The following is a 26,045-nucleotide window of genomic DNA, read 5'->3' as shown; positions in this document are numbered from 1 at the left end:
TCAAATCCCCTGGGAATCTTGTAAGACTGAAGATTCTGATACAGCAGGCTTGGAGTGGTCTCCGAGACTCCATGCAGCTAGTTTGTGAAGCAGCTGTTGAGTATTAAGGCTTTCATGATAAATCAAGAACAGATAAAATTCTTCATAGAGCTTTGTAGTTAGTGGAGTTACAGAAAGTAGCTGAGCAGATTATCATTTACAGAAATATCCATAAACATCTCATTTAGTCCTTATAACAGATCTTGGTTGGATAGATATTATTCTTTTTTGAGTTTTTATTTTTATTAAAGTACATTAATTGTACAAAGAGGTCTCATTGTGATACTTTAATACAATGTGGAATAATTAAATCAATTTAATTAATGTATCCATCCACTCAAATACTTATTTTTTAAAGAATATTAGAACTATATTTCCTTGATAGTTTTAAAGTATGCAATATATTGTTACTAACTGTAACATATTCACCATATTGTGCAGTATATCTCAAAACAAGACTAAAATTTTACACTCTTTTGTTTTTATTTTTTATTTTTGAAATTTTATACCCTTTGACGATCATCTTTCCTACTGCATATAGCCATCGTCATCTGGTAGCTAATTCCATATTCTGTTTCTATGAGTTTGTTTTAGATTCCAAATGTAACTGAGAACATGTTGCATTTTCCTGTCTGTTTCTTGCTTATTTCATGCAGCATAATGTTCTCCAATTCCACCTCTGGTGTCCAAAATGACAGAATTTCTTTCTTGTTTCTGAGGGTTTTAAATGCAGGATTTGAGCTTGCTAGGTGCCTGGTGCTCTACGATTTGAGCTACAATGACCCCAGCCCCTTTTGGCTTTTTAACTATTTTTCAGGTAGGATCTTGCATTTTTGACCAGGGCCAGCTTCAAACCATGTTCTTCCTACTTAGTTCTCTGTGTAGCTGGATTGCAAGCATGAGCCACCATGCTTAGGCCAAATGTTATTCCATTTTGTATATTTACCACTTTTAAAAAAAAATCCATCTGTTGATCTGAAATCATGGCTATTGTGAATAGTGCTACAATGAATATGGGAGTACAGACATCTCTTCAACATACTGATTTCAAATCATTTGGGTAAATACCCACATGTGGTATTGCTGTATCATATGGCCATTCTGTTTTTAGTTATTTTATTTCTTTTTTTCTACCAGAAAAATCTAATTTAATCTATTTGTTTTGTTACATTTGTTAGTAGGTTTCAAAATAACATTTTCATACAAGTGTGTAATATACATTGATTATATTCATTCTCCCCACTACCCTCTCTTGTTCGCTACTTCCTCCTCCCATGTAGTCCCTCTTCTTCTTTCATGACTTCCTTTTTTAAAATCTACACATGTGCAAACATGCAATGTTTGTCTTTCACAGTCTGACTTATTTCATTTAACATGATGATCTCTAGTTACATCTGTTTTCCTGTAAATGTATAATTTTGTTCTCCATTTTGGGTGAATAAAACTCTACTGTGTATATATGCCACATTTTTTTTACCCATTCATCTGTTGATAGGCACCTAGGCTGATTCCATAACTTGGCTATTATAATAATGCTGCAATAAATATAAGTGTACCTCTATTGTATGCTGACTAACATTTCTTTGGGTATAAAGCCAGGAGTGGTATAGCTGGATCATATGTAGTTCTATTTGTAGTTTTTTGAGTACCCTCCATATAGTTTTGTATAAAGACAATACTAATGTACATTCTCATTATCATATACAAGGTTCCCTTTGCCTACATATTTGCCAATATTTATCTTTCATCTTTTTGATAACAGTCATTCTAACAAATATGTTTCATTGTCATTTTAGTCTGCATTTCCCTAATCACTAGTTATTCTTAATTTGCATATCTTTTTGGTCCCTTGCCCAATTTTCCTCCTCCCCTCCCCTCCCTTCCCCTCTCCCCTTCCTTTTCCCTTCCCCTCCTCTTCTTTCCCCTTCCTCCCTCCTTCCTTCACTCCTTCCCTCCCTCTCTCCTTCCTTCCTTCCTTCCCTCCTTCCCTTCCTCCCTCCTTTATCTTTCATCTTTTTGATAATAGTCTTTCTAACAAATATGTTTTGTTGTCATTTTACTTTGCATTTCCCTAATCATACTGATTCTTAACTTGCATATCTTTTGCCTGTTTTTTTTTTTTTGAGAAATGTTCATTCAGGTCCCCTGCCCAATTTTCCTCTCCTCTCCTCTCCTTCTCCTCTCCCTCTTCTCTCCCCTCTCTTTCCCCTTTCCCCTCCTTCCTTCCCCTCCTTCCCTTCTTCCTTTCCTCCTTCCTCCCTTCTTCCTTCCTTCTTCCCTCCTTCCCCTCTTTCCCTCCTTCCTTCCCTCCCTCCCTCTTTCCTTCCTCCCTCCCCCCCTCCCTCCCTCCCCCCCTCCCTCCCTCCCAGTGTCTTGCTATGTACTTCAGGCTGGCTTTCAGTTTATGATACTTCTGCCTCAGACTCCTGAGTGCTGAGATCATAGATATGTGTCACCATACCCATTTTACAATCAGATTATTTGTTTTCTCTTATAGAGTTGTTTGAGTTTCTAACATATTTTGTATATTAGGTCCTTATCAGATTTATGGCTTGTAAATATTTTCTTTTACTTCATAAGTTATCTCTTTATTGTTTCTTGCTTAACTGTTTTTGTTTTTATTGTTTGTGAGTTTGGGATCAAATCTAAAAAAAACATTGTCCATATCAGTGTCATGTAGTTTTTCCTTCATTTTTTTCTAGTAGTTTTACAGTTTTTAGGACTTATGATCCATCTTTAATCCATCATGAGTTAATTTTTGTATATGGTATCAGATAAGGGTCTTGATTTTATTCTTCTGCACATGGATATCTGGTTTTCCCAACACCATTTATTGAAGAGACTTTCCTTTTCTTACTGTATATTCTTGGTATATTTGTTGAAAAAAATCAATTGTAGATGCATGGGCTTATTTTGGGGCTCTCCATTCTGTTCTATTGGTTGATGTATTTATGTATGGACTTATTATTTTATGCTAGCACTGTGCTGTTTTAATTACAGGTGCTTTGTACTATATTTGAAATTAGGTATTATGATGCCTCAATGTTTTTCTTCATGATTGCTGTGATAATTCGGGATCTTTTGTAGTTCCACAGATTTTAGGATTATGTCTCCTATTTATGTGAAGAATGCATTGATATTTTGACTGGGACGGCATTGAATCTGTAGATCTGTTTGAGTAGTATGGACATTTTAATAATATTCTTTCAGTCCATGAATATAGTATATATTTCTATTTATTTGTGATGTTTTCACTTTCATTAATGTTTTATAGTTTTCGGTGTGTAGGCCTTTTACCTCCTTGGTTAAATTTATTTCTAAGTATATTTTTTAGTATTGTAAATGGGATTGTTCCCTTGATATCTTTTTCTGAGGTTTCATTATTACTATATAGAAATGCAACTGAATTTTGTATTCTGCAAATTTACTATGTTTATTAGTTCTAACAGGTTTTTTTTTTGAGGATTCTCTCTATATCAGATCATGCTATTGACAGTGACAAGTTCATTTCTTCCTTTCCTATTTTGATGCCCTTTGTTCTTTCTCTGGCAAGGACTTCTAACACTGTGTTGAATGTTAATGGTTAAAGTGGACATCCTTGTCTTGTTCCAGATCTTAGAGGAAAGGATTTAAATATTTTACTGTTGAACATAAATGTTTGCTGTGGGATTATCATAAATGCCCTTATTGTATTGAGACACATTCTTTCTATGTCTAATTTGAGAATTTTTATCAAGAAAGGGTATTGAATTTTGTCTAGGGCATTTTCTGCATACAACGAGATGGTCATATGTTTTTTGTCCTTCATTCTATTGATGTGAAATATCATAACTATTGATTGAAATAATCTTTATCACTCCTAAGCATCCCATGAGCATTTTCCCATGCTGCCTGTGATGGCTGGATGACATAGCACATTATTTTCTTCAATAAATATAATAAATATTCAGCAAATATTTATTGAGTTCTTGTGTTTCAGGAGATGAGAATGCCGTGATGATTAAGAAGAGATATTCTCTGTTAAATAACTATGTGTGTGCATGAATGTGTGTGCATGTTTGTGATAAATAGTAACTTAGAAGAAGTAGGAACACTAAGAGAGCCCCCAGCCCAATTCTGAGAGGATGTGGATGGCTTTTCAGAAGGAAGATAGGTCTTGATGGAGTAGAAGTTAGCCAGATTTAGGGAAACAGGTGTGCAGAGAAAGGGTTAATAGGCTGCAAGGCAGAGGTAGCAATGCCTATAGAGGCAAGGGACATAATGACACAGAAGTAATCCACCAGTAGTGTGTGGGGGGGAGGGGGAGCAGAGGAGTAGACTGAAGAGTTAGGTGGGGCCATGAGGGGAGCTACTGAAGAGATTTAAGTTGGAAAGAGAAATTAGATTTGTGATTTAGATATTTTCCTATTGTGAGAAAAATAAATTAAAATGGGGAAGACTGAAAGTCAGAAAAACTTCTGCAGTGACTTGGGTTAGAGAAGATGGTGACAGTAACAAACCAGGTGGAGTAAAAAGATATTAAAGAGGTGGAGTCATCAGTTCTACACTACACTACACATCATGCCCTACACATAACAGATGAAAAATAAATGTTATTGTTAATAATAATGTTTAGGTGTGGAGTCATTTTGAATCTCCTAGAATCTGAAACTTTAGAGTTTCAAAGGACATTGAAGATTTGAAGTAGGATTAATTTTAATCCTACTTCCGAAGTGGTGTAAGAATCTCCTCTATCATATGCATCATAACTTCTGTTATACTTTTCCAGCTCTCAAGATTATCACTTAACAAGGCTGGCTGTTCCATTTTTATCAGCTCTGTTTTTAGCAGATTCTTCTATATTCTGATCTGAAATCCTTCTCATACAGCATCCATCCATGGCCCATGTCTTGTCTATTGCAGCTAGATGTGATAAACTCAATCTACTTTCTATGAAAACTTCTTAGAGAGTTGAAGAGAGCCAACATATTTTTCCCATGTCTACTTTGTCTCTAAGGTTCTCTAAATGTTTCTTATGTGATGGGTTTCAGGATCCTGTTACTTTACTTTCCTCTGTACATACTCTGGCAGGTCAAAACTTCTCTCATTGTGAGCTTCCAAGTGAGTCCTTACTTTTCACAGTCTCATGGGAATACTATTTCCATCAATTTTAGGCATCAGAAAGTAATTTTTTAGTAGCGAGAAAATCTATGAGGTAATTATTAACTAACTCCATAATGATTATAGCTCAGTTTTCTAAGCTTAGTTTACATAACTACTTGAGTTTAATTATTTAAATAATACTTCTATATTTTACATTGAAGTGGGATGATTTTCTTCTGCATATACCTGGAGTGGTAATGTCAGCTATGTATATAAACTAGAGAGATAATCTGGCATTCTCGGGTATGACTGGAAATGAACTGAAGAATAATTTAGCATCTTTAAACTATATACATATTTAGTTAGTTGGCTCAGTCAGAAATTTTCTTTAAGAACAAAGCAGATCAGCTCAGTACAGATCAAATTGTGTCTAATTAGGTACAATTAGGTCTTTTAATGCTATGTTTATTTTTATGATAATGTACATTTTTTCATATTCTCTCGTCTCCTACTTTGCAGTTTTGTTCCTGAATGGATGGCAGCATCAATTGTAATTAAAAATGTGTTTTCATGATTAACAAAGAGGTTATTGTATTGGCTTGTACTATACCTATAAAATAACTTTAATACTCAGCATTATTCAAGTAGCTCACGTATAATGTCTCTGTAAATCAGGGTTCTCCAGAGAAACATAGCCCAAAAATATCTATCTGTTATGGCTTGGCTCTTAAATGTTCTTTAAGGGCTATGTGTTGAAAGCTTGGTCTGTGGCAGGATAGATAGATGAGGTGACAGAGAAATTAAAAATAATAAATACTAAAAGGGCCAGATACAGAAATTAGAACCAAGAAGTAAGTTGAAAAACCAGAGTAAGATGCTTCCCTTCAGTCACCTCCATTTAGATGTTAAGTTATAAAAATAGGGAGACATAATGGGGCTATCTGCATCTACCTTCTTTGAGATGTTAAAAAGCTCCAAACTCTTTAAAATTAGACAGAAAATTGGAGGACATGTCTAGTATATGGAAATCCTGAAACTTATCTATTGTCCCTGTTTTGGGTAGGCCTACATCACATCTCCATACTTTAGAATAATAAACAAGCACCCATCTTGGCCACCCAAAATCATTATCTTTAGTGATTAGTGGTTGCTAGACATGACCACATGTATTCCCCCAAGTCAGAAAGTATAAACAGCCCAGAAAAGAACCACCATTTTGAGTCTTTGCTCCCATTTCCTACATGAGAAGTAGGAAAAGTTTCTCTCTTCTTTTTTCTATTTCTCTGTTGTTATACAAAAAATATATTCTTGCTAAAACATCCACCTTGTTTGAGTCTCCTTTTTGTGTAAAGATAACTTGAAAAACTTTTTGTGGCTCTTAAGTTCCTGTGATTTTTTTTTGTGTGAGGAAACTGGGAAGTTGAGGGAATCCTCTTGTCCCTCTTCTGGTAACAGGTCCCCAGCCAATGGCACTATTGGGAGGTAGTAGAACCTTTAAGAAGTAGGGCCTAGTAAAAACAAGGTAGGTCACTGGGGCATGCCAATATCAAGGGGAGGGGATATTGGGATCTTATATCCTCTTCCTCTCTCCCTTTGCTTCCTGGCCACTCCAAGGTATTCACCATGCATTCCCACCATGATGTTCTGCCTTACCACAGGCCCAAAGTGGTGGGCCAAGGGCACATCTGAAACCTCTGAAACCATGAGCCAAAATAAATCTTTCTCCTTCTAAGTTGATTCTTCCAGGTATTTTGTCACAATGATGGAAAGCTGACTAACTGTCTGTCTGTCTGTATATCTATCATCTGTCTTCTATTTATTATAAAGTATTGGGTCATGTGATTATGGAAGCTGAGGTGTTTCAAGATCTGCCATCTGCCAACTGGAGACCCAGGGAAGTCAGTGGTGTGGTTCAAAGCCCTGAAACCTGAAAGGCTTTTGCTATAGATTTCAGTGCAGAAATCTGAGAACCAGGACTGCCAAGGATAGGATAAGATTAATATCCCATTCCTAAAAGTTGGAATAGAGGGAGGGCAAATCCAGCTTTCTTCCACCTTTGTGTTTTCTTCCAACCCTTAGCAGTCTGGATGATGCCCAGCTACTGGGGAGAGCTATCTGCTTTCCTTAGTCTACCAATTCAAATACTTATCTTCCAAAAAATCCTCACAGACACACCCAGAACTAATGTTTAATCAGATTTGTAAACATTCAATATGCTCCTTTTCATCAGTGTTAGTTATTACAGATAAGAGTAAATTGGTTTGAGTTCAATCCCCAGTACTGCCAAAAAAAAAAAAAAAAAAAAAAAGTAAATTGGTGGCTATGAAAGCTGTTTAGAGGAAGCTGGCTTAGAGCAGCCCCAGAACATCTACATCTGGACTTAATGCCACAGACTAATGAATTTCTGTTGTTTAAACACTGGTCTTTAGTTGGGCATGGTGGTACATGCTTGTAATTATAGCACTCATGAGTCTGAGGTGAGAAGATTGCAAGTTTGAGGCCAGACTGCAGTATATAGTAACTGTCTCAAAACAAATAAACAACAAAAGAAAGCACAGGATTGTCATTAATTGCAGACAAACCTAATATACTGATGACCTCCTTCAATTATATAACATGGGGTTATTTTATATTATTCCAAATTTAGAGCCTATGTATCAAGTATTATTATCTTAAAACAGGGTAAATAACTTTCCAAATGAAAAATACCCCTTATAATATAAGAGCTTGTTTCTGGCCCAGGTCTGTCAGCTCTAAACCTAAATCTTCCCAGCATATTCAAGTGTCTGATAAATAAAATGCCTAAGACAATACCATCAGTTAAGCCTATATTTTGTGCCAGGAACTTCACATACATTAACTTATCTAATGCCTGTAACAACCCAGTGAGAAGGTAAGGTACCACCTTACTTCTCTCAGATGTCATGGCAGGACTATAGGGGAAGATAACTAGCCAGAGATATCCCTTAGTAGACAAAGAGCAGTGGACTCAAACCTAGACCTCAGCTGCTCTCAGCACCACACTCTGCTTCTTCTGCGAACCTCAGCCCAGCCACAGACTCAGAAGACCTTTACTGCTTCTCATTCTTTATTTCTGTCAGCTGAACCTTCCATTGAGCTGGTCTAGAAGACATGGCAGCTCTGTCTTGGATTTTGCATTCTTTCTTTCCAATGAGACATCTTTTCTGGTTCCTTTTTGGTGTACAATAGATGAAAAGTTGTGAATGCTCTGATTCCTTGTATATCTTGCCTCAAGCAAATATCCTAAAATATAATATCACTAAGATTTCTGATGCTACTCATATTTCTTTCTGCTTCTCATACCATCATTTTTTTTCTTATGAAACCAAAATATTACTAGGTCCAAAGACTTAATTCTGACAAATCTGACTTGTGGGTTTTAATGGATTATTTGACCCAAATATTGCTGCCCTGTGGCTGTAGCACTGATTTCTACAGGACTGTCTGATAAGTCCAGTTGGAGGCTTACTGTGTTACCCTTATGAGTATGAAATACTACACAGTCTGCAGAATTACTCTGCTGCTCCTATGACAAAGGCAGTTAGCAAATTATGCTTAAATTCATAGGGAAAGTGCTGTTAAGCATAAAATTTTGACAGTGAAGTTAACTGATACAGTTCTGGGGCTAAGGGGTTGTAAAATGCTCCTAACAATAGAGTTGTTGTGAGTGCATTTATTATGCTGATATTTGTATATTCTGCTATGAAAAATAGTGTGAGTGGTCCTGCAGCATATTCTACATTAAACCCAGATACTAGCTCAGATTCACCTTCATTTAGATGGAATGGAGCTCGATTAGTCTATGCTAGTGTTGAGATGAATCATATTATGGTTGGTGGTCATGTTGGTATGATTAGTCATATATGTTCTTGTGTTGTAATTAGTGCAGATACAGTTGCTTGTCCGGTAGATGCCTTGGTTTCTCACGCATATTGGCTTTTGGTGTCCTGTCCCACTAATTTCCCTATCTATCCACTCACCGATCAACCTAGATGCTAACCTGTCCTTCCATCTGCCTGACCATCCATTCAGTGCATGCTAAGCCCCCACTGTAACACCTCATCTCCATGAACTCTATGCCCATTGTGATGGTCCTGAATAAAATATGCTTTACCATGATTTAACAAATGCCATTAAGTAATATTTTCTTAAATAAAACCAACCAACCAACCAGCCAGCTAGCCAACTAGTCAGAATGTAGTGAGTTGGGGCCATATCTGACTTTAGAGTGAAGCATTTTTACCACGTACTTTTCCTATATGACAAAATTAGTATCAGTATTACTCATGAATATAAACATAAAAATAATCATTAGTAAAGAAATGTAGTCAAACTTTTATTCAATTTTGTATATGGAATCATGCCAGTAAAAAATCACAATGAGTCAATTCTAACAAAATTAAAATGTCTATAAAAAGTTCAAATAAGATAATCATATTGCTAATATAATATTTCATTTTCTTGATCCATTGAGTTTTAAAATAAATGATTAACAATTAGAAAAGATTAAACTTCAATTTTAAAGCTGTTACTCAAAACTAGTAAAACTATTTTCTAAATAAACACAACTTTGTACTTACTAAACTAATATAACATGCCTTGCAACTTACTCTTTCCAATTTCACCATTTTAAAATTTGAATACAAATGAAAACACCAAGTAGTCACAGAGAAGGACAGAACTAAAGAAACTCAAGGTTGCACCTTTGCCTTTATAATCACTGTGCTACCACTGTTTAATCCTGTATCTACTGTTAAATGCAGGGATATTCAAAACTACATGGTTGGAGAGACAACCTTGAAAGAAAGCAGATGTAGCTTCCTCTGCCTGGTTTGGAGTTAGAGGGATGGAACCCATGCCTGGAGAATCTTTGAATCATCTTTCATAAAAAGATGAATAAATCACAGAACCAAACAACACAAATTTACAATCCAGTGGGGAGATGGACAACTGCTTTTACAAATAAAAAGGTGTTAATTTGAATACACATACATATGGTAAAACTCAGCAGCAACCAAAGAATTGTTTAGAAGTTAGGCCAATAGAAGTTTTTTAATTTTTCCTTTTTTATTAGGGAGGAGTATCTTATTAATGACATTATTTAGAATTGCCAGTGCAAAGTGATTGTGTTAGTTAGCTTTCCAACCACATAATAAATAGCTGAGTACTGGGGGTGCAGCTCAAGTGGTAGAGTGCCATCCTAGCAAGCATGAGGCCTGAAGTCAAACTCTAGTACTACAAACAACCCCAAAGCCCAAATACCTGAGTTAACCATCCTATAAAGACAACCAAACTTATAAAGGTTTGGCTAACAATTTTGGCGCTTTACTTCATGATCTGTGGACACATTGCTTTGAGACTTCTGGTGAGAGGCAACACATTATGATTGTGGTGAAGCAAAATTGCTTACTTCTTGGCTAAGAAGAGGAAGGAAGAGGAAAGAGGGATCCTATTCCCCAAAGGACATGTGCCCAGTGGCCTGGATACCTCCCACTAGTCCCACCTCCTAAAGGCTCCACCATCTCCCTATATCACCATGGTGGGGACCAAGCCTTTACCACATGAACCATTGGAGGACATGCCAGGTCCAAACTGTAGCAGTGATGAAAAGCTGTCAGAATTCTAGCTAGTGTAATGGACCCTCTGATTCCTGTCCTAGAGCAAACTGCTCCTACTGCTCTCAGCTTTGGGATGGCACTATTTGGGACCAGAAGAAAAGGGTCAGAGTTGGGAATTTGTGCCCTGAAATGTGCCTGTTTTCCTGTATTATATGCCTTCATTCACTTGTACAAGTTCTTAGTTCACATGCCATTGCATCAGGCATTGAGAATAAGATATGGAACTGGACTCAAGGAACTTACAATTTAGAGGGGATATTGGTAAATTGTTAACTACATACAGAGCAACAGGGCTACAAGTGGGAAAATATGGGAATTGTGAAAATGACACCAGGATTGATTAGGAGTCTCTCCCCAGAAGGCATGGCAGTGGATGCAAAGGCCTAGTTGTCTCCAAGCCAAGCATCACACTTGAGGTGACATTGAGGACACCAGTCCTGCATCCTATTTTCTGTCAGGATACAAACTGGGCTCCCAAAAGTCTTCCTTCATGCTTTCTGTTCCTGTATGACCAGCATCAGACTTCCTTAATTAGGGTTTTGACTTCTCACACTTCTTCTGTGCCCTTGCCTTTCATTTCCTGCCAGGGTTGCCCTTAAAGTATGTCTTCCTGTAGTGACCAGACAGAATGTGGATCAAGTCTAGACCAACATTGCCTGAGTAACCAGGGTACACTGATATCAGACATTTCATGTTACTAATATAATTTAGTATTTGTGTACTTGCACTCAAGGTATTATTCTACTACAGACTAGGACATTAGTGTATACGTTCTAGAAAAATGGAGATCAAAAATCCTTAAAGTATTCAAGTCTTAAATTTTACTTAGTTTATTAAGCAGTCTTATGTCTTGAATTGCAAAGAATAGTGGAGAAAATAGGCATTGGATACAATCCTTTTTTACAAATTGTGACACACTATTAATCACAGAGATAGTGTTTATCACAATCACATATATTTGCAATGTGTTTGCAGAAACTCTTTTGGTTGAAGCTGAAGACTAAAGACAGCATCTGTGTTCTTGTGCTCAGAGTTCCATGCAGAAGTTTATGGAGGTTCCTTCCATCTTTCTCCTATAGATTTCATCAAACTTCTCATTCTGGGCAACAGTGAAGTAGTTTTTCCAATCACCCACTGTTCCTAGAAGATGAAAGTCCAGATAGAAGCATCATCCTCTCTCTCTCTCCTGCCTTCCTCCCTTGTACTGAGGGCGGGGGTTTAAACTCGGGGCTTTGTGCTTGCAAGGTAGGTGTGCTACTCAACCCATTCTGTGAGTCATTTTTGCTTTGAATATTTTTGGATAGATTCTTACTTTATGCTCAGGCCTGCCTGGACCACAATTCTCCTATTTATGCTTCCCCATGTAGCTGGGAATGACAGGCATATACCACTGTGCATGGCCATTTGTTGAAGTTAATTTTTTTTGGTAGTACTGGGTGTGAACTCAGGGCCTCACACCTGCTAGGCAGGTGCTCTACCACTTGAGCCCCTCCTCCAGCCCTGGCCATTGGTTGAAAGGCGGGGGTTGTCTCATTAACTTTTTCCACAGGCTGGCCTTGATTCACAATTTTCTTGATCCTCTTCTCTGAGTAGCTAGGATTACAGGTGTTAGCTACCTTACTAGGTCCAGGAACATCACTCTCTGATTGACAGGCCTGGAGGTCCTAAATAGAGTATGGAATAATCACACTGGGGCTAACTTGTCAATAGTCTGCCTCACCCAACCCCCTTTCAACAGATGTAGCTCTTAACTCTGAGAAGCAGCCTTAGGGGTGCTGAACAAGAGTATATACTTCTAAATGAGGAATACCACTGATAAAATGGCACTGGTAACTTGCCACAACCTTGCCCCATCTTCAGTACATTCACACGTTGGACACTCACAGAGGTAAAACAAATGTGCAAACAACCACATGGAGGAATCTTAAGATGATAACACTGATCGAAGACACCAGGCATAAGAAAATACCTACTAGGTGACCCCATGCACGTGATATCCAAGAACAAGCAAAACTGATCTGTGGTAAGAGATTAGAACAGTGGTTGTCTTGGCAGGAAGAGATTGCCTAGAAAGACACCTGAGAGGGAGTTTTTTGGGGTGCTAAAAATGTTTGCTATATTGATTGGGGTGATAGTTGTGTATGGCTGCATATGTTTATCAACATTTGTTGAACTGTATACCTAAGATCTGTGCACTTTTTGAATGTGGATTAATCTCAATGGAAAATATTGGAAACAATTAGAATAATATACTGTTTTTCGCCAAGCAGTAATTAAAATAATTTTACATAGGAAAATACTGTTTGTCCCAGCAGTGCCTCTTCTGGGAAATTATAACATCATCAGTAGATATGGACTTAACACACAAAATTTTCATTGTAGCATAATACATAGATGAAAAATGAAAACAAGAACAACTATAGTTTCTATGATTAGAGAAATATTTGGGTGAATCATGATGCATTCACACTTTGGCATAATATGGGACCTCTAAAAATAGACCCACATGCCTTTCCCTGGAGGGATGGCTCACATTCTGGTTAGCAAAGGCATATAATGTAACCCTGTTTTATGTGTTGGGAGCAAGTTTCCATCATGGTGTATATGTATATATCTTTGTGTTTATATAAGCAATGAGCAAACACAAAGAAAGAGTAGTATAGAAAGGTAGGTATATATTGTCCAGAAAAAAGGTTAAATCCTCACCACTGATTATTTGAAAAGAGGCAGAATGTGGGATGATATAGTTTGGAAAGTGCAATGAATTAAATCATGTGTCAAAAAAAGAGGAAGAAAAGATGCTACAAAGCAGTTTACAAACCATAGTTCCACTGTTGTGAAACAGAAAAGTACATTTTTATGAAACAGAGAGGGAGGATAGTCTATGCTGCTGGTAGTTACTTCTTTAGAGTAGACTTTTGGTAGAGATTTTTTTTTTTTTTTTGGCAGTACTGGGGTTTGAACTCAGGGGCTCACACTTACTAGGCAGCCGCTCTACTACTTGAGCCTCTGTGCCAGATCTGTTGGTGGTTACTTCTTTGGAGTGGAGTTTTGGTGGAGATCTTTTTTAAATAGACAATTCTGTATTGATTTAATGTTAACATTTTTAACTTGTTACTTTTTTTTTCTCCTTTTATATCATTTTTACATTTACTTACATGTGTATACATTGTTTGTGCCACTTCTCTCCCTACCTCCCTTAATATATTACTTTTTAAATAAAAATGGAAGGATTATTTCCCTTAAGAAACATAAGCTGGGACATTAAAATTCCTCTTTCGGGAATTAGAGCTAAGGAATATTAAGAGAAGGTGGTTCTCTGCAGCAGTTGTTGAGAATCTTGTAGAGCAGGTTTGGGCCAAGGTAAGGACCAAATTATCCGCCAGCAGAAGCTAGAGAGTAGGAAATAGTTACAACAGAAGGAGAGACAGGAAGCTGGCCAGTGAAGAAAGGCAGGCATATACTTTGGCAGTTGTAGAGAACAGATTATGAGATGCCTATGAGAACTTGACATGAGCACAGCCATGTCGAATAATCTGCAGGTTGGGATGGGCACGGCCCCTAGCTGCAGAAGGGAGCAAGAGCAAAATGCAGCACAGTTGCTTTGTGCAAGAATAAGGGTGTTTACACCATGACCTTCAGACAGGAACAGTATGTGCAGAAAGTAGCGATTGCAGGTTCCCCCTGTTCCCTATAACTACAAGGTCATGCTGCCCTGAGAACTGTTGCTCTGCTGACTTCACTATCCCACTTCCTTATTTGCCACTCTTGGAACAAAGAGCCATGGTCTACTGCTGTTGAAGCCTCAGATTCATAGGTCCAAGGTTCCCCCTGAGGTCTGGACTAATAGTTTCTCTGTCCTTACTTTCTACAAAATCACATTTGCTTTGTTGTTTATAGTACTCTCATCTACAACCGTATTGAGCCCTCCGACATTACCACAAAATAGATAAACAATTGAGATTTTTTGCTTGAAATTAATAAGATCCAACATCATCTTGACTAGCTGAGTATTTAATAAAGAGGCCACAGACCTTTTCTCATGAAGGGGGAAATGGACTGGTCCAGGATAGATTTGGGGACTGTAGAACGGTTTGTCATGGGATTTTCTTTCATTTTCTCAAAAGATGTCTCCTGGACAATTTTATCCAGCACCATTTCATCCAAATTCTTTCCCATGAACTTAATCACCTTCTGAATTTCATGCTTTGGGTCCTATGGTGGGGATAACATTGGATTGGGATGGAAGAGAGTTTTAGAAAGACGTGATTCAATTATTTCAGACCTCCCTCCCTCCAAGAAGTAAGCCCTGCAATAGCCTCAGGTTTCTCTGCCTGAGTCTGACATGGTTTTTTACTCACCCTCTTTATGTCCTCATAGAAGAGAAAGAGAATCTGGTACCTGTCTCTCATCTCCCACCATCCTTTCACATGCTCAAACCAGGATCCCCAACCCACTGTAACAGACAGGAAAGAACAGTTTGCTATACAGGGATTGCACAAAACCTTCTGGGACTTGGGGGTTTTACTGATGTGAAGTGCATTGGAGAGAGTAAAGGACAAATTCTGGGTCAGACATATCCTAAGGGTCCTGAGGTGTTGAATTTTGAGGGTCATATGGATTGGGATGACTTTGGAGTATTTGCCTTAGCATGCTATGTGACTTTGTGTTGATTACATGTAGTCACATACCTTCATATTGGGACAGGGATACCCTCTGGAATGAGTGTGGTTTGATAGGACAGGTGACCTACAAAAAAGACTTTTAATCAGGTGGGAAATGTTTTTTGAGGGTTGTGAGTCTGGTACTGAAAGCAGCTGACCTGCTTAACCTGGTCCCAGCCAGTAGTAGGATTTGCTTAAGCAGGCACATGACAAATCCAGGGAATCAAATGTCATGTATGATATCCTTGACACAGCCTCTCTGGAGTTAGAATTCAGGGGTGTTGTTGTGGTTTGGATATGATGTGTCTCCTGAATGCTTGTGTGTTACTGTTCTTGTTCCTCAGCTAGTAATGTGCTATTTTGGGAGGAACAGATCCTTTAGGATCAACAAGGACCTAAGATGTCAAAGTACCAGAATATAGAATATAAAAAACATGATTAATACAACATTGCTGACATTCTGAGCCAGATAATTCTTTCTTTGTGCTATTTCGAGGGATTGGATCATGAGGGCTCTAACTTCATCAATGGGTTAATCTACTTATGAGTTCATACTGAATGAATTATTAGGAGGTGGGGCCTGGTTTGAAGGTCACTGGGGGTGTGCCTTTGAAGGTATCTTGTTCATGGCCCCTTCTTCTCTCTTTGCTTCCCAGCTGTTATGAAATTAGCAGTTCTGTTCCACCACACTCCCACCACCATGATGTTTTGCCTCATTGCTGGCTCCAAGTAATGGAGCCAGCCCACTATGGACTGAAACTTCTGAAATCAAGAGCCAGAATAAATCTTTCCTCCTCTAAATTGTTTTTCTCAACTACTTGTCATAGTGACAAAAAATTAACACAAGTATGAAGCATTTTCTTTACCTTTTCCATTGATGAAGGTTTCAAAATATTCTTCCCAGGTACCAGGATCAGGGAGTACTTGATTCATCCTTTGGAAATGGTAGTAGGAAACCATACAGTCTTTGGCATTTCGAGCTACATAAAGGAACTTTGGGATTAGAAGAGAGGTGGGTGAGGATGATATTAGAAATGGATTTTCACAGAGTTCACTTGGATTAAGTCCTCCTGAGGGTAGCTGCAACACCCATTCAGCTCTCTTCTTCGGACTATACCACTTGGCATGTGCTCTGCCAATTTTGCTCTATTTCCCAGCTGTCCTTATTCATTTGTTAATCAGTTAGCCTGATTCCTGTTTTCCTCTTTGGTATCCAGAGCAAATTCTTTAGCAGCTATGGCCTGTCATCTGACTAAGAAGCTGCCACATGAGTGTGAGTGAGACTTCCAGCAACCTTATTTTGGATTCCCTTAGAAGCAGGATAGATTCATGGTCATAGAATAAGAAAATAGCTGCTGTTTTTCTCCTGGCCTCCCCAACTCTGTTATTTCCATCTCTAGTCACTTCAGCTTTGCCCCTACAAAGCATTCCTTTATGTTTCACTTTGACCACAATTTCATGTCTCCCCTCTTTGCAACTTTTCATTTTAACCAAGTTTGACCTTTCATCTCATTGTGACAAAACAAGATAGGCACTCAGTTGTCATTTACAGCATCAGTTCCAAAGTGGCTTTTTGACTAGCCATGCTGGACCCACCACCAGCCATTTCAATGCTGTGCTGATCTTCACTTTACAACATTGCTTTTCTGTTAGGGATGATTTTTCCCACTAGGGGGTATTGGGTAATGTGTGGAGACTTTTGGCCTCCACACTAGAGATGGTGGTGCTCCTGGCATCTAATGAGTGGAAGGTCAGAGATGCTGTAGCATTCCACAATGCACAGATAAGCCCCCTGCTCACACCCACAAGAAAGAATTAGCTGGCTTAAAATATCAGCTGTGCTATATAAATCATGTTTTTCATCTTTTTTATTCTTATACTTTGACATCTTGGGGACTTGAGAATGCTAGTGGGTCTGCCCCCTCCCAGGAGTAGATCATTCCTAGAGGCAGCAAAGATGCATATGTACCAAACCAGGGCCCATAGCCCAATTACTTCCTTTATGGAGCTCTCAGACTCTGTGCATTTAGTTGCCTGTGTACCAGGCAACGAGGCACAGCCTTATGCTCCAGAGCCTACTGAAATTAATTAAACCAGCCAACCCCGAGCCAGCTTACCATGCCTCTCCTGATCCTTCCTGAAAAAAACACAATGAAGACTTTTGCCCACATTGTCCTCTTACTCCTTCTGCCTCCTGATTGACCCTGGTACTTCTCCTCATACAGTATGCCCTGTATGGCATACTGCCCCTCCTGTTTCTAGGGATCTATCAACACAGACCTTTTCTTCTATGACAGTCATTTCCGTGTTTGTGTGTCTTACCATATCTGAATAAACAAAAATCTGGCCCTTTAAGCCAGTGCTGAGGTTGGGGACCTTGCTCTGGTGATGTTGTCACCACCTTCCATGACCTACCACCCATCATCTCCAATGTATCAAGGTGGTACCAAGCTACAGTGAAGGGTTTTTAAAAATGTTGATTTAAAAAATTTACCTGCACTCTTCAACTTTTTAACCTCAGGTTGTCTTTCCTTTCATTGTTGCTTGACATTTTGAAATCATTTCCTTGCTCCTTCTCCAGCCACAAGATTCTCCTCTGTTCTTGAACCTTCATCCCATCCCCTCTTCAAGCTCATGAATCTCTATCCAGCTGTATGTATTTTTCATGTAGCCTATTCTTAACTTTTAATTTTTAATGACTATATATTTTCAGTAATAGGAACCCCATTTAAAAACCTGCTTCTAATAGCTATCTTATTCACTTGCTTTATTTTTGATTTAACGTTTCATTTTCACACAGATTTCACATCATTCTCTTACCTCTTCTCTCGTCTGATAAATTTGTTATTTGAAGGTCTTGAGGTCTAATTGCTATTTGTTCTTCCTGAAGACTCTCACAGTGGCATGTTACTTTCTATATTTTGTAAAGTGGGATGGTGGCCTCAAGTGGGAATTCTGGGGAGAGCTGGGGCTGAAGCTTTCTCCCTCCAGAGAGGATCTGTGTTTCTGCCAGGTATTCTGGGGACACTGCAGTGGGGCCAACTTATACTGATTTGTCAGCTATAGTTTCTTTCTTTAAAATTTTATTGTTTTTACATTTACTTACATGTGTATACATTACTTGGGCCACCTTTCCCTCCTCCCACCCGCCCCCCCCTTCTCCCCCCCCCACCCCCCCCACCCACCCCCCCCCCCCCCGCCTCCGGGCAGAACCTGTTCTGCCGTCTTGTTCTCCAATTTTGTTGAAGAGAAAACATAAGAGATAATAAGAAAAACAGCGTTTTTGCTAGTTTGAGATAAGAATAACTATATAGAGAGATTTCTAGAATTCCTTCCATGCCCATGTGTATTACAACCCACATTGGTTCATCTCTACCAGACCTCTTCACTACTTCCTGGTCCCCTTCCCATAGTGGCCTCTGCCAATTTAAGATTACTATATTTGCTTCTATACAGTGAGCACATCAACCACGTTCAAGTGTTTGGTTTCCTTCTCTTTCCCTATTCCTTCTGTGCATGTTCCCCCCTTAGTGTATAACTCATGTCCAATAATATTACTGCATTTGTTTCAGGTCTATAATCCACATATGAGGGAGAATATGTGATTTTTGGCCTTCTGAGCCTGGCTAACTTCACTTAAAATGATGTTCTCCAGTTCCGTCCATTTACATGCGAATGACAAAATTTCATTCTTCTTTGTGGCTGCATAAAATTCCATTGTGTATAAATACCACATTTTCTTAAACCATTCATCAGTAGTGGATCATCTTGGCTGTTTCCATACTTGGCTATTGTGAATAGTGCTGCAATAAACACGGGTGTGCAGGTCCCTTTGTAATATCCTGAGTCGCATTCCTTCGGGTATATCCCTAGGAGTGGTATTCAGCTATAGTTTCTTGGACAATGCAGGGAGTGCCAGTTTGAGTCTCAAAACTTTGAGAGAAGAGGCCTGTGCTACACCTTCTCAGGGAACCGAGAACCAGCTCACAGGCTGCCTTGGGGTCTCCTTTGCCCCCTCCATCTTCTTATCAAGGATGTAGCTCTTCACGGTACTAGCTTCTGCTTCCCACTCTTCTGGTTCCTTGTACCTAGACTCTGATCCTGTGCTTATGCAGCCATAAAAACTCAATTCTCCCAGCACAGCTCCAGGCTCAGTTTGATTTCTCTGAGTTTTACTTCCCTCTTCATTTTTGGAACTTAGTGATTTTTCTTACTTAATTTTGATGTCAGTTGTGCAATTACAAGAACATTTGTGCTATGTCATGCAGCATTCCTCAGTGTTGCACACAAAGTGGTTTCAGGATATCTGGTCTTCCATAATCCTGGAAATGGAAGTTTTCATCCCCTTATCCAGCTTTACAAAAGAAGTCAACTCCTTTGATCATGTGAGTCTCTCCAACTGCACTCTTGTCCTTCAGAAATATATCCTCTTTTCCCTTTATTCCTACCTCTGAGAAAACAGTGGCCCTCCTAGCAAGGCTGACAGTTTCCTCTGGGCCTTTGGCTCTGCTCACTGCAGGGCTTCCCTTCCCCTGTACATTCAGCAGAACATTCCAGTGACCTCAGTATAACAGGAAGTTACTAGGTACTGAGGTGCATGCTCAGTAATACCCAGGATAAATAAAACGAGTAGCCCAGAGTCTGTGGCCAAATGTGTTCTCAAAAATGTGGCTCCGTCCATTCACCTTTTAAACAATCTCTGTGCTCTAGCCATGAGCTGTGTCCTGAATCCTGTTGGCACTGCCCTCCCTGATTCCTTCTATGGCCAGCCTCACTGAAGAGAAGGAACACTCCCTCTCCCCCTCCAAGGCATACACCTTGCTCTCTCCAAAAGCTTTGTTTGGTTTCTGCCCTGTGCTGGTGTGCAGCTTTGCATTTTCCCAGGGCATTCTGAGCTGGGGTTTGGAGACCTCACTCTTAATGGGCAAACTCCCTCCTGCTCTTAGGATGCTGCTGTTTTCCTACCTTGCAGTTGTTTTCCCAGAAAGATGGTGGCAGCAAATGAGTGGGAAGGTGAGTCCTTAGTATCCTTGGAGCAGGCATTGCATTGGCTTTGTCCACACCTTTAAAACAACTCAAGAGAAAATGTCTGTGTGGTATAAGCATTGATAGGGACTTAAGCTCTAGGTTCTGTTCAGAATACCCCAGTGAGGCAGTCTAGACATTAGGGAAAGTTTAGAACTTTAAAAACTGTACAGCCCGATTTAGAGCACCTCAGTCACCTCTTCCTTACCCATTCCCTCTGAGCCCAGAGAGTTCCAACTCAACTGTGAATCCTTTGTTAAGTTAGAGAGAGTGGAAATTTCCTCCTGCATGGAGTTCGGGTACTTGAGAATTAGCATAGGTGTATGCATGCATCTGTCCAGATCCTCCCTACCCTGGCCTCAAGGCCACTGGAGACAGGGAGTGACTTGGGTTTTCTCCTCACCTCTAAGTCGAGGATGATATAAAAATGACCCCAAATCATTCTTTCTCTTTTTCCTGCACAGGATGTCTCCATTCCACCTGGAAGAGACTGCACTGTAACCCCTTTCCCTCTTTTCTGTAATAAAACTCTGTTATTTCCTTTACTACACCCACATGTCCTGCTTGGATTGTTCCATATGGGACACAAAGAATTTGAGAATCTTTTGATCAGAGACTGCATGAACCTACAACACCATCACCTGCCTATCTTTCTGCTTGACTCTTGATGTTGTTTTGGTAATTCACAGTGAGATTATTGATACTGCTTTCCAGCCTGAGAGCTGGAAGGGAACTTGAAATTAATTTCAAGGATGAGGAGCTGGAAGTTGAGAACAGACAAATGCTTCTTGTTGAGGCACAGCCAGGCAGGACCAGAGAGCAGTGCTTTCTTGCCTCTCTGCCTGCTAGAGACAACTCACTTGTTTCATCTCTAAAAACACAGAAACTTGCTGGGTACATGAGTCATGATTTTACTCTCTCACTAAATACCCTTATTGGGCACTTGCTCTATGCAATCATTGTATAAACTCAGGTTAGGGGAAAGAGAACGCAGACTTCTCTCTATGGAGTTTCCACTCTAGTGTAGGAATCAGAGGCTTGTGCAAATAATGCCAGTGGGGAGCCAAGTGGAGTTAGTACCGAGAACTAAAATTTCTCCAAGGGATTGATACTGTTAGGTGGCACACTTGAATTTGGGCCCTGATATGTACCTGATGGGTACAAATCTTCCTGTGTAAAGGGTCAGGAGCTGCACATGGAGGAGGGTATTACTAAAAATTGGAATTAAGAACTGATAATAAAATAGCATTTTATTTTAAACGTGCTGCAGAAATAATGAAGTAACCTTCCATATGACCTCCCACCTCATTTGGTGTGGTGTGAGGTCTGGCAGGTGACCAGATCTCCAGTCCTAAACCATAATCCAAGGACCCTTGAGGCAACCAAATAGCCAGGCCCTCACCTTGTTTTCCAAGGATGGGTGGGTCAGAAAGGAACCTGTGGAGAAGATACCTCTCTGCACCCTATCATTTATTCTGTTTGCACCTGTAGCCCCTTTTGCCTTTTACAAAGCTGGTGCCAAGAATGTTATCTTGTATGCAAACTCCTCTCCTTTGCTGTAATTTGAGCCTTGGCTAATCTTTCCACATTGTAGGGTTGATTGTTCTCCCAACCCTAAGGAATAGGGAGTCTCTGTGCAGGTCCTAGGAGAAAGGATGAGGACCAAGCCCTTCAGCGTGGGAGCTGGCTCTCCCATGACTAGTACCTTGAAGTCTGTGGCCCTGGTGCTTTCAAATTGTGGCTGCTTTTGAGCAGCTCTGACTAAGGGACTCTTCGCTTGGGAGTCTTAGGTGTTCTCTAATAACCCCCAGGTTTTTATACTTGTTCTCCAAGCTGTATGTTGTATGTGTGTGTGTGTTGTGGTAAAAGCATAATAATAATAATTTTTTTGGTGCTGGGGATTGAATCCAGGTCTTGAGCATGCTAAACACATACTTTATTACTAAGTTGCACTCTTAGCCCCATCTTAACCAGTTGAGTTGCATTAAGTGTAATCTTGTTGTTTGACCATCAACCACCCTGTCCATCTCCAGAACTTTTTCATCTTCCCAAACTGAAACTCTGTGCCCATTAAACACCAACTCCTCCAAATTCTCCTCCCAGCCCCTGGAAACCACCATTCTACTTACATTAGACTACCTTAAGTATTCATAAAAGAAGAATCACGATATTTATCCTATTTTACCTGGCTTATTTCACTTAGCATGAGATACTCAATGTTCATCATGTTGTAACATGTTCAGAATAAACTTTTTAGGGCTGAATACCATTTCATTGTATGGATATAATACATTGTATTTATTCATGAGTTGATGAACACTCATGTGACTTCTGTCCCTTGGCTATTGTGAATAGTATTGCTGTGAACATGGGCTCCTGGGAGTAACAAAATTGCTAGCATGAGGTTTTTGCCTTCAGGGGGCTTGTGGTTTGGCAGGAGAGACAGGCAGACACTCAGCAATGAAAGTAACAGCTGATCATTCTGGATATCCCCTCTGTGAGTGTTCTCTGGCCATGTGTCCCTCATTGTGTACAGAGCACTCAATGCTTTTGTCTAATACACTCAGCACTTGTCATTACATGGTCTGTACTTGTCTCTTCATGAGACCGTAATTTATTGAGAACCAGTGGAGGTATGAGGTCTTACAAGCAATCTAAGGCCCATAGTATTTTGAGAAAGCGTGGTAACCAATTGCCCAGCTTGGCTTGTGATACAGAGGCCAAGGCTGCTCTTTTGAAATGAGGTGCCTATTTCTATGGACAGGTTTTGGGTCTTCTCAGCCACAGACAGACAGACATGATTATTTATACTACATATATAAACATAGTAAAAATGTTTATTACACTGAATGGGTCATTCCTAGATGACTTGTATGTAGTTCTTGCCCTCCGCCCCCACATGCAAAGAGAGGAGGGGGGGAAGGAGTGAGGGAGGGAGAGAGAGAGAGAGGAGAAAAAACACAAAGTCTTTCCAAACCTGTGCCTGCTAGGTCATAGACCCTACGCGCAATAATGACTCTTTGGCTAGAGTTGGGTGGAAGTGGAAGGGGGCATGGGAGACACACTGACAAGCTCATTCACTAAGCTAGGTCCCAGCACTCGAGTCCTTCGAGGGGATTTTGAGCCTCAGTTCACATGTATGAGTCTGTCAGAGCACCTTTTCCTCTCGGGGTCCTTGCCTCTGTGGCAGGGACTATCTACTTGCATAGCCAGTTTTGACCCACTGTCTGTCTGCCTGCAGCTGAGAAGAATCCAAATCTGAGACTGCTTATTACTCTTTAGACACAGGCACCTTGTTTCATAAAGAGCCTCCATGGTCACTGGATGACATGCCAAGCAGGGCAATTAGTCACCATGCTTTTGCAAAATTTTACAGCTGCTGCAGTTGACTTCAGGGAGGCTCTATGCAAGAACACCTCATTAGAAATCTTGCTTAGGCCCCCCCCCCTTCTTTGAGACAGGACCTCAACATGTAGCCTTTGTACTTTCTCTGGGTTCTACCAGTTGCACATGACTAGAGGGAGGACTTAAGAAGAAATAAATGTAGAACAGGACTCTCACACATCCTTCTTGGTGATTCACTTTTGGCATGGTGGGGAGTGAGAAAGGATATGGAGAAACAGAAGGGAAAGAGGGAGGACAGAGACAGAGAAAGAAGGAAGACCACACGGGGAAGGAAAGGTCCATACCAGAGGGCTGGGGTGGCCGTGCCCACTCAATGAAAGGATGGCGGTGTTGAATGATGGTTCGCCGGCACTTCTCCATGTCCCCATTCTGTTCAATCATGTCCACAATTTCCTGAATCCATGTTGTACCTGAGGGTCAGAAGGGAGGGATGAAAAGCAAAAATTTGTTAGATAATCTGCCTTGGAGTGTCCTGAGTAAACAAAGGGAGTGGACACTGGTAACTTCAACATCTTCTCAGGTCAGGACTGATGGAGGAGTCTGGAGCTCTGCATGGAGTAGAGCCACAGAAGGAAATATTGGCTCTGCCCAAGAGCAGTGTGTGGCAGAGGACAGCAGATGTGGCCTCCAGTACCACTGTGCTGGTCCCCCAAAAAGCCAGGGATACCTGGCATCTGAGCACCAGCTGTCCTGGGACACCAGGAGCTGGTTTTCCATCTGGCTGAGGATCCCAGCCTGGCTCAGCAAGGGGAGGTCTGTGCTGTTGCCCTGCCCACAGTCACCTGATTTAGGGTAGGTACAGATGAGGAGATCATCTGGCTTGGCCTCAAAGCTCTGGATCTGCCTCCAGTTGTCTACAGTTGCAACCTGCAGGGGGATCCCTGCCACCTCTTTCAGGTGGGTCTTTTTGCTTAACTCTGGGGTCAGAGCCATAGTGTCTTAGATGGAGGGTCCTGTGGGAAGAGAATAAACTGTGAAATACACAAATATGAAACTGATCATTTTTACTATTTTTAAGTGTACAGTTTGGTGGCATTAATTATATTTACATTTTTGTGTGCTCATTGCTGTTATCTATTTGCAGATCCTTTTCATCATCTTAACATGAAAACTCTATACCCATTAAACACTAACTCCCCATCCTGTACCATGGCCCATGGCAACCATCATTCACCTTTCAGTATCTGTGATCTCTAGTTGCTTTATATAAGTAAATCATACAATATTTGACCTTCTGTGAATGGCTTTATTTACTTAGCTTAGTGTTTTCAAGATTCTTCTATGTTGTGGTATGCTACAGGATTCCTTAATCCTTCTTTTTCCTTCTTCCTGCTCCACTTTTGTAGCCCAGACTGGCCTCAAACTCACCATCTCCCTGCCTTAGCCTCCCAGTGCTGGTATTATAGGTATATATCACTATGCCCAGATGGTTCTTGCCTTTTTTAAAGGTGTCTTATATTCCATGCCCACAGATACTATATTTTGTTTATCCATTCATTCATATGTGCATGCTTGGGTTGTCTCCAACATTTAGTTATTGGGAATCATGATGCTGTTATATAATATGCAAAAATGTCTTTGATTTCCTACTGTTCATACCCAGAACTGATATTTCTAGATATGTTTAATTTTTTTTGAGGAATTGTTATATCATTTTCCACAGTAGCTATATCATTATATATGCCATCAGCAGTGCACAAGTGTTCCAATTTCTCTGAATTATTATGGATACTTGTTATTTTCTTTTTTAAAAAATAGCCATCCTATACAATAGAGATACTTGCACACCTATATTTATTGCAGCACTGTTCATAATAGCCAAGCTATGGAAACAACCCAGGTGCCCTACAACTGATGACTGGATTAAGAAAATGTGATACACACACACACACACACACACACACACACACAATGAGGTTTTATTCAGTCATCAGGATGAATGAAAGGAACCATGTGGTTTGAAGATAAATGGATGTAATTGGAGGACATCATGTTTAGGGAGGTAAGCTAGGCTCAGAAAGACAAAGGCCACATGTTTTCTGTCATATGTGGGAGATAGACACAATACAAACACAAGGAATACTATGAAAACTAGGTTATGCTAGAGGGAGGTCACTAATGGGAAAGGGAGGATAAAAGAGGACGTTGAAAAGGTGAATATGGTTGATGTGCTTTTTATTCAAGAATGAAT

General features: G+C 39.9%; 1 protein-coding gene and 1 long non-coding RNA gene across 5 annotated transcripts in view; one reads left to right on the top strand and one right to left on the bottom strand.

Moving 5' to 3' along the window:
* The window catches only part of LOC109678892 (uncharacterized), a 243,798-nt gene that overhangs the window by 72,274 nt on the left and 145,479 nt on the right, over positions 1-26,045 (top strand). The gene's annotated exons all lie outside the window — the stretch shown is intronic.
* Sult1c2 (sulfotransferase family 1C member 2) overlaps positions 10,076-26,045 on the bottom strand; it is a 33,464-nt gene continuing 17,494 nt past the window's right edge. Inside the window, exons 2-8 of the mRNA XM_020153472.2 lie at positions 24,637-24,807; positions 24,139-24,264; positions 20,390-20,487; positions 16,291-16,417; positions 15,122-15,216; positions 14,795-14,975; positions 10,076-11,900 (exon numbers count right to left, since the gene is read on the bottom strand). Of these exons, the coding sequence (XP_020009061.1) occupies positions 11,788-11,900; positions 14,795-14,975; positions 15,122-15,216; positions 16,291-16,417; positions 20,390-20,487; positions 24,139-24,264; positions 24,637-24,787 (891 nt within the window). The 5' untranslated portion in view covers positions 24,788-24,807 and the 3' untranslated portion in view covers positions 10,076-11,787. The remainder of the gene's footprint in view (positions 11,901-14,794; positions 14,976-15,121; positions 15,217-16,290; positions 16,418-20,389; positions 20,488-24,138; positions 24,265-24,636; positions 24,808-26,045) is intronic.

Source organism: Castor canadensis, chromosome 12, assembly GCF_047511655.1.
Source record: "Castor canadensis chromosome 12, mCasCan1.hap1v2, whole genome shotgun sequence".
Classification (NCBI taxonomy): Eukaryota; Metazoa; Chordata; class Mammalia; order Rodentia; family Castoridae; genus Castor; species Castor canadensis.
This window is presented reverse-complemented; position numbering and strand designations above follow the sequence as displayed.